This window comes from Asterias amurensis, chromosome 14 (assembly GCF_032118995.1).
Source record: "Asterias amurensis chromosome 14, ASM3211899v1".
NCBI classification, from domain to species: domain Eukaryota; kingdom Metazoa; phylum Echinodermata; class Asteroidea; order Forcipulatida; family Asteriidae; genus Asterias; species Asterias amurensis.
The window spans coordinates 5,929,300-5,938,452 of NC_092661.1; the positions used below are offsets into that span (position 1 = coordinate 5,929,300).

General features: G+C 39.7%; 1 protein-coding gene across 1 annotated transcript; it reads right to left on the reverse strand.

Moving 5' to 3' along the window:
- Positions 1-16: 16 nt before the first annotated feature.
- LOC139946993 (protein rolling stone-like) lies at positions 17-7,996 on the reverse strand. The gene is made up of 3 exons (XM_071944801.1): positions 6,902-7,996; positions 1,724-1,940; positions 17-669 (listed from the first exon to the last, which is right to left on the reverse strand). The coding sequence occupies exons 1-3, from the start codon at positions 7,007-7,009 to the stop codon at positions 26-28; spliced, it is 969 nt and encodes a 322-aa protein (XP_071800902.1). The 5' UTR covers positions 7,010-7,996; the 3' UTR covers positions 17-25.
- Between the last annotated feature and the right edge of the window lie 1,157 nt (positions 7,997-9,153).

The following is a 9,153-nucleotide window of genomic DNA, read 5'->3' on the forward strand; positions in this document are numbered from 1 at the left end:
TTGTACACATGTCGTATAAAAACACTCAAACATTGGGATTGCATTCTATGTTGATCTGGTTATGTAATACCTGGGAATCCCTACGGTGACCATCACCTGCGTTCAAACATCTATCCACAATGTAGACCCGTAGTCTATAACATCCATAGCCGATAGAGTGGAACATCACTAAGGTTAGTATTACGCCAAATAAGATTGGAATTGTACGAGCCGGAGTTGTCCAGTCGAGAATGCCCGTGTAGATGGCTGGGTTGCCATCGTATGGGTTTCTCCCACCCGCCCAGAAGTAGACCAGGGAGAAAGCTATGTACAGGAGACTGTACGCACAGGGGTGCACGAAGTGCCAGAACTTGATGGGTGTGGCTGAGACAAAAAGATCCAAGTAGGCGAAGATGGTGTTTAAGGCGTGGCGGTGCACCGTCAATGCCACACCGTAAGCACCACCCTGGTTGTTGTAGACAAACTCTGGGTTATAGATAAACCCCCAATAAATAATAGTTATGATCGGGTGTGCAGTCAGGCATACATTAAGTAGAACCCACGTGACCTTGAAATATACAGGGAGCTTGTTGATGTTTTCGCATGGAGTCACGGTGGTTGGTTGAGACACTGACTGGTTAGCGTTGCTGTCTGATGGTTTAGGCTGCATAGTTAATTCGTTTGCTGTTGCTGTGGTTTGAATGAATAACAAATGAAACAAATATGAATTAATTGAGGCCGTGTCTACCTTCACTATGAAACCGCCACTAGGTATAACCTTGTGTCTACCTTCACTAGGTATAACGCCTCTGTTAAAAACACTGAACTCGTGGTATAAACATAATAACACTCGTAGAAAGCAATAAACAATCATTATGACAAGTTCACATTAAAGGGATGCTGTACTGTAGTGAATTAAAATAAAACAGTTAATTTTGCTGTAATTCATTTCTTATATATGTATTGAACATCAATAAAATGTGTTTTGTTTATTCCCAACATATCTTACTTGCGTAATAAGCGAATAAGTCATGCCCCCCCCCCTTTTTGTGGATTACACACTGCGCGTGCGTATACTGACGCTTGGTTGACAAAATGAGGACACATCGCACCTAGCCTGAACATCTGACGTCACACTTCGAGGCTCGTGAATAACGCCGGAGACCGGCTTTCAGCAGGCCTGTAAATGCACCTTTGACCTACATTCATTCCACAGAGAGGTAAGCAGTCAAACTCTATGGCGGACGTGATAGGGGTGTTCTGTTTGGGCATCTATGGAAAGCTCATGTCACTGCACTTTTATCCAATGGTATCATTGGTATCCAATGGTATCATTGTATCCAATGGAATCACTGGATCTGAGTATAGTAGCAGGTACCCCTGTCTTTATCCTTGCGGGTATAGACAGGGGCCCAGTCTATATCACTTTTTGTTGTATGGGGTCGTTGGTGGTGTGACGTATAATGCTTTTTTGCTGTCTTAGTCTACAACTATGCTTTTGAGAACCAATATTGTCTTTGCACATGCGTGAATGATGTAATTAGCATAGGTTCATGGACAGGCTAATTAAAACGCTCAGCCAACACTGTGCGCTGTGCGCTCTCTAATTGATAGAGGCAATGAGGGCGCATGTTATAGCCCATGTTGCCTAATCCGAGACAATGAGCCCTTTTAATTTTTAATAATATGTGGATGTTCCCTTTGAGCCTCCGTATCGAGTTTCTACCAATAAGCATAGACTTACTCCTATTCCTTCGCATAAAGACAGTATAAGCCGTTCCGATGGCGGCAATAGTGAAGTACAAAGCGAGTACAATGAATGACCAGTTGGTTAAGAAGACGAAGAAGCCGCCTAGTCCAGTAGTGTTACCAGCATTGACTATTGACATCATCAACCACGTCATCACGTAGCATGCCATGAAGACACGATATACAAGAAAGAGGGTCTGTGGGACAGGCCACTGCATTTTGGAATCAAGTAAAAAAAGTTGTTTGTTACACCTCATCATTAAATTATTCACACAAAAAATCGCATAATATACTTTTTGTTTGCACAGTGGTCTGGTTTTAATTACGTAACTGTAAAATAGAAAAGCAGTTTTAGCACTGAGAATTCGGAAACCCAAGCGCGTACACACAAGGGGCGGGGGGGGGGGGGCGGGGGTATAGTGTGCACGCATTTGACCTCAGCGATGGCGGCATAATGCGTGGGGTATAAATGTTACAGGAACACGTTGCCTTGGATCGGTCGAGTTGGTCTTTGAAAAGCCTTTGTAACCGTTTTTTATAAAATGCATATGGTTAGAAAGATGTTGTAAAAGTAGAATACAATAATCCACACAAACATGCCTCGAAATTGCGTGGTTTTCCTTTTACCTCGTCGACTAAACACGTCGGCCATTTATGGGGGTCAAAATTTTGACTCCCATAAATGGCCGACCATGTTAGTTCGCACAGTAGAAGGAAAACCACGCAATTTCGAGGCAAACTTGTTTGGATCATTGTATTCTACTTTTAAAACATCTTTCCAACCATATGCATTTTATAAAAAACGGTTACAAACGCTTTTGTTTTGACCAACTCGTCCGATCCAAGGCAACGTGTTCCTTTAATGCCAACCGTTGTTTTTATGAACAGTTGGGCCTGTGTACCAATATCAAAGAGATATAATGTATTGATGCACTGAACTGCCACACATCGGGGTGAGATGCCCATTTAAGGAGAAACGGCACAGGTTTAATAAGAGGGATAGCACTCACATAAATGATAGACATGGCTGTTGTATTTTAATAAAATGCAGCTTTGATAACAGTAAACCCTCGCCAAAGGACAGCATTTTGAAATTGGAATTGTGGAGGGGCGGGGTTATCATGAAGGAGGAGTTATCATGATGCACACCAACCATAGCTCTATGACACCAACACGTGTTTAGTCTGCAGACATGTCAAAATATAGTATAATGTATTATTAGTACTAGGCATTGGAACCAATTGCCAGGCCACATCAGAAGTATTGATTCCATAAATGTTTTTAAATGCAAATTAAAAACGTTCAAGAAAGCTTTTAATGTTTAAAAAAAAATTCATGTTGCCTGCCTCATTTTTGAGCTTTTAATTTTTTGGGACATCATTTTCATTTCAAAGTTTTTGTTTTGCTGCTCGCTGTATTTTTATTTTTTAAATGGTATTGTATATTTTATTGCTGCTTCGTTGCTTTTAGTATTCCTCTTGTATTTTTTAGTTCTAATGTGTAATGTGATTTGAATGGTTTACTTGTTATTGTTCATTTCGCCTTTGATCTGTGTTGCATTCCCTCACTTGAGCCTTTAATTTTAGTTGTCTCTTTTTCTATTTTTTACGGATCTCTGCATTTTAAACACTGTGTATTTTTATATTAATTTGATTGTTTACTTCCTAGATGGTTTAGAGTGAAGGTACACTTTTAGTAATTGTCAGGGACCAGCCCTCTCACTTGGTGTATCTTAACATGTGCATAAAATAACAAACCTGCGAAAATTTGAGCTCAATTGGTCATCGGAGTTGGCAGAAAATGATGAAAGAAAAAACACCCTTGTTGGGCGAATTGTTGTGCTTTCAGAGAGGAATAAAAGACTTCTATAGGCAGAAGTCTTTTATTATTTTAGTGAGAATTACCTTTATTTCAAAAGCTACAACAGAGGGAGCCGTTTCCCACAATGTTTTATACTACTAACAGCTCTCCAATGCTCGTTACCAAGTCAGTTTTTAAGGTACTATTTGTTTTGAGTAATTACCAAACGTGTACCTTCCCTTTAATGGTTTAATATTTTTATCGTTCATTGTCATGCGCCTTTGAACAGGTTTGCCTGGAATTGGCGCAGTATAAATAATGTTTTATTATTACTGTTTTATAGGCAAGGGCCTACCAGCATGACAAAATCTCATTATCTACATTTGAACTTTAGGAGTACGCTGTCGGATAAAACATCTGCTGTTAACGAGAATTATTCAATGTACATGTAAATATTTGGTAACATTTTCTAAATATTACAACCATTATTCAGTATGCTAAAATAATAACGTGATTAGGAATTCAGAATTTAAAATCCGAGATGAGCTCGTGGTAATTAACTGCCCATTGATCTTGCTTAAATTATTTGGAGCCCACGAACATCTTTTTTTTTCTGTGGTAATTTTGATAGGGTTGCTTTATCTAAAATGAATGTTTGTAACAATGCAGACAAGTATTGTATCGACAAAGGAAAGAACGAGATCAAAATAATCTCCATTTATGTATGCATTACTTGTTTAACCTGTAGGATACTTGTTCCATCTGTAATGCCCTTGTCTCCTCTTGTAAAGTCCTTAAAGGCAGTGGACACTATTGGTAATTACTCAAAAACATTATTATCATAAAACCTTGATAATTTATAAGAATGGGGAGAGGTTGATAGTAAAAACATTGTGAGATACAGCTCCCTCTGAAGTGACGTAGTTTTCGAGAAAGAATTAATTTTCCACGAATTTGATTTCGAGACCTCAGATTTAGAATTTGAGGTCTCGAAATCAAGCATCTGAAAGTACACAACTTCGTGAGACCGTGTGCGACACAGGCGTTTTTTCTTTCATCAATATCTCGCAACTTCGACGACCGATTGAGCTCAAATTTACACAGGTTTGTTATTTTATGCATATGTTGAAATACACCGATTGTGAAATACGCCGATTGTGTCTTTGACAATAACCAAAAGTGTCTGATTTCTCTAATACTTGTTTTACATGTAAGCCACCCCCCCCCCCCATCACATTGCCACATTATAAGTGTTTCATTGCCACATTATAAGTGTTTGACCTGTATGCCCCCGCCCCCGCCCCCCCCCCCCCCCCCCCCCCCCCCCCCCCCCCCCCCCCCCCCCCCAGTACTTGTTTCACCTTGACAGCCCACGATAATGTGCTTCACCCGAAAACCCCCACTACACGTATAGGCCATACTTGTGCCACACTGAGTATAGGACACCAACTTGTTGATACTCCATGTCTCTCGAGCGTTTAGTTCCTCATGATAATGAAACTGTGTGACACTGAAAACGATTGTGTATAATTTATAATAATCACTTTAGACAAGCTTTCGATACACAAGGAAGTCGAAATGGTTCTGAGGCACATTATGTTAGCCATGGTACATCCTTTGCGTGCAAACACCGGTGTTTTATTTAGGCTACTATTAACATAACAATAATTTGATCGATAACCTCCACAGCCGTTTCGAAGACAAACGTGATGGCTAATGTAAACAAGGTCGAAACTGTTGCATTTGCACATTCATGGGCTGCAGCCCATAGGAATTTGCAAATGCAACGATTTCAAATGCACAATAACAGCAAGAAAACAGTATTGTATAAAACGTACCCGATTGTGTCCCCTTGTGCACAATCGAGAAGCCTTCACATTGTTGGCTTGTCTTTGTATGCAGACACCTTTTATTAGTGGTCGGGACAGTTCGGGGACAGATGAGGAAAATAAATTGTGCATTTGGAAAAAACTTATAATAATTTCATGATCAAGCACACGGAAGTATGCCATGGGAAAAACAATATTGGCTAACGGTTGTCCTTCGGTACATGGAGGAAAGGTTTAAAGGCAGTGGACACTATTGGTAATTACTCAAAATAATTATTAGCATAAAACCTTTCTTGGTGACAAGCAATGGGGAGAGGTTGATGGTATAAAACATTGTGAGAAACGGCTCCCTCTGAAGTGCCATAGTTTTTGAGAAAGAAGTATTTTTCCACGAATTTGATTTCAAGACCTCAAGTTTAGAACTTGAGGTCTCGAAATCAACCATCTAAACGCACACAACTCACTGCGTGTGACAAGGGTATTTTTTTTTTCTTTCATTATTATCTCGCAAATTCGATGACCGATTGAGCTCAAATTTCCACAGGTTTGTTATTTTATGCATATGTTGAGATACACCAACTGTGAAGGCTAGTCTTTGACAATTACCAATAGTGTCCACTGCCTTTAATAGAATCAGAGACCAAGGAACATAGAATCGACAAGAAAAATCTTCTTTTTTTAAAGGCAGTGGACACTATTCGTAATTGTCAAAGACCACTCGCCTCACTTAGTGTATCTCAACATATGCATAAACTAACAAACCTGTGAAAATTTGACCTCAGTTGGTGGTCGAAGTTGCGAGATAATAATGATAGCAAAAACACCCGATCACTATGTGTGCTTTTGTGCTTGATTTCGAGACCTCAAATTCTAATTCTGAGGTCTCGAAATCAAATTTGTGCAAAATTACTTCTTTCTCGTAAACTACGTTACTTCAGAGGGAGCCGTTTCTCCCCATTACTTATTACCAAGATTTTATGCTAATTTTGAGAATTTACCAAAATAGTGTCCACTGCCTTTAACCGGCTGTCATTTTAGTTATTTTAATGTCAGAAATAGATTGATCAATGTGGCAGTACCCCCAAAAAATAACTGAAATGTTCCTCCCTCTATTCGTACTACCCGACCCAAATACTCTGCAGTGCACAAATTCAATTGTTATGTGGTATCCGGAATTGGGCCCCATTTGGATAATGCTAATTACAAGCTAACTTCCTCTATGCTTTTACGTAGCAATGCTTCTGCTAAACATTAATTAGGGTGCCGTTAAGTTTGCGGTCCATTTGCATTTTTAATTTCCAATTTTAAAAACATTAAAAGCACACAAAGGGACTGGTTAAACAAACTATAAGAAAATGAAGGAAAACAATTCAAATCAAAAGTCCTCACAAAAGGTGAAAAGTGTCCAGTGAGCACGGTGGACATCAAATTTGACTCAATGTCCAATTCTGCACTTTGCAAAATGGAAATGCCATATTGCCCTGTCAAAGATGACATTGCAGGCATGCAGCGGTGGTCTGTTTTCCTAATTGTCTCATTCTTACCTGAGCATAGATAAAAAGCGAGATGTCACCTCCCGATAAACCGAAGTCAGATTTACCAGGTCTCCGAGTCCGCAACCAGCCGATGATATTCCCATTCCGTCCGCACATGATTCCCGAAATAAGGTCTGGAACAGATCGCCTCAGTGTGAAGCAAGCTGATGAAGTTATGGTTATAAATACTTTGGGAGTACAACAAGCAGGACCCCGAATAGGCCTACACACCACGATTATAAGGCCTGCTTATACTTGTACTTTGTAGAACAGACCGTGAGACCATAGAGTAAGGTGAGACTCACCTTCCTCGACTAGAGCTTACGAAATGGACATTCTGAGAATAGCGACTATAGTAGGCCTATTAAGAAAGTTATTTGGGTATTTTCACAACAAACACGTTTGTAAGGGCTCCCGAAACGCTTTCCAAATGATCATACACGTAGCCTGCCGCCCGACTGCATTTTCCAAATTCCTAAAGCAGTATGTCTTAGGATGGTCAATAGGCCTACGGGTTGGACAGCACCGGATTTGACATGTGTAATACACTGTATGTCATGGGGTTTCCCCAATAACGCACTGTCTCATGGCCGTGAATCATTGAGCATGTGTCAAGAAGTTCCCATTTTGTTATTTCATGGAGTGTTTCCGTATTTGTATTCCAACATGACCATTGTTGTTCAGAATAACCAACAACATTCACGGATGAAAGGCTGGCTGCATCAGTGGAGTAATTGACACAACAATAACAAGGAACCAGGGCCGGCTGTGTAGGCGAGCGCTTGCTGCTGCCAACAAACATGATTATTATAACAATGAAGTTGGTTAATTCTCACGCTTCCTCCTGTTTGTAGCAGCATGTTGTGCTCTCTTCATTTTGAAGATCAAAATAAATTATCAATATGAGATAGTGATTCAGCCTGTCTAATTGTCACATCCTCCTGCTGAAACTCCACTGTTCACTTTATCCATGGAGGAAGGGCATTCTAATCGCACTCATCACAATGTAGGCAACATGTCCATAACGCAGCACATGTAGCACAGCTCTCTCCACACACACACAGGCATGACCTTCAATTATTATTACCGCGTGTTAGATAACACCGTGTGACCCCTACGTAACCTCGTCCACAAACAAAACATTCCAGCCGCCATTGAGTGGACGGCTGGCTTCTTCAACTAACCATAGAGTAACTAACCAAGCGTAGGAATCAAGTTGCCATGACAACGTTTTTCGTCACATAGTGGCATGTTATTATTAACCAAGAATCACAGTGTGGAGGTTTAAGTGAGAAATTTGACTGTTACAGGAAAAAACAGTCCACTTCATGAAATAAAAATACAAAACAGCATTATCTTTAATTTCATTATTTGCAGACAAAGTACCAGTACTAAAATGCTAATTTATTTACTACACTGATTGACATAATCACTAGAGCGTAAAATGGAAACTATTAATAGCAATTCAAATCTAATTTCTTATTTAAAAAAAAAAAAAAAAACAATTAAAAAAACGTGATATAGCGTGGCAGTCACGCTTGCGTCATGAGGAACTATTATTTCATACAAACGACTAAAATAAAAATCGCAAAAACAAAACTTATACGCATAATGTGTCGTTTTCTCCCATCACTTAATAGATTTAAGGTTTGATGCTAGCATAATACATTAAATTTCCATCCATTTGGACCCGGAGCCTTACACCGATGAGAAGGCACTGTAAGCTTTGAAAGCTATGCTTCGGTCCCACCCAGCTGTTGTAAAGTTTTGTACTCCCCTTCTTCGAAGATGTCAATAACGATCTTGAGGCTGTTTTGCGATCATGCTTGCTTATTTTTGTCTTCAAGTTCATCTTACTTTTTCTCTTTACTACTTTTTCTTTGAAATCAAATAAAAGTAATGTTATTTTCATTTGATGAACAAAAAATATTTCCGTCTGGAACTGAACCTGCGCTGACACGTCGCATTTTAATTCTTTGTTGATCACATTATTTTTAGAACCCTTTCCGGGAAACCGTTTTCTTTTCAGCGATTCGACCCCACCATGCAAAAAAAAAACAGTTATAGGCCTACAGGCTACAGCCGAAACAAAAAGTGATTCCCAATGTGATCATGAAATCACAAGACAAGCCTTGAAAACACCACAAGGGAAATAGTGGAATAGACGTTTCAAGACCAGTGCAGTGGAAAACCATCAACTCCAGTCCACAGGGCAGCAGCGGGAGGCTGAAATAATTGTGACTTTAATACTTTTTATCGCA

Coding starts and splice junctions, on each gene's coding strand:
- LOC139946993 (XM_071944801.1), bottom strand. CDS start 7,009: ATGTGCGGACGGAATGGGAATATCATCGGCTGGTTGCGGACTCGGAGA. Junction 1,941..6,901: donor CGCTTTTTATCTATGCTCAG/GTAAGAATGAGA, acceptor TCCAAAATGCAG/TGGCCTGTCCCACAGACCCT. Junction 670..1,723: donor CTTTATGCGAAGGAATAGGA/GTAAGTCTATGC, acceptor TTCAAACCACAG/CAACAGCAAACGAATTAACT.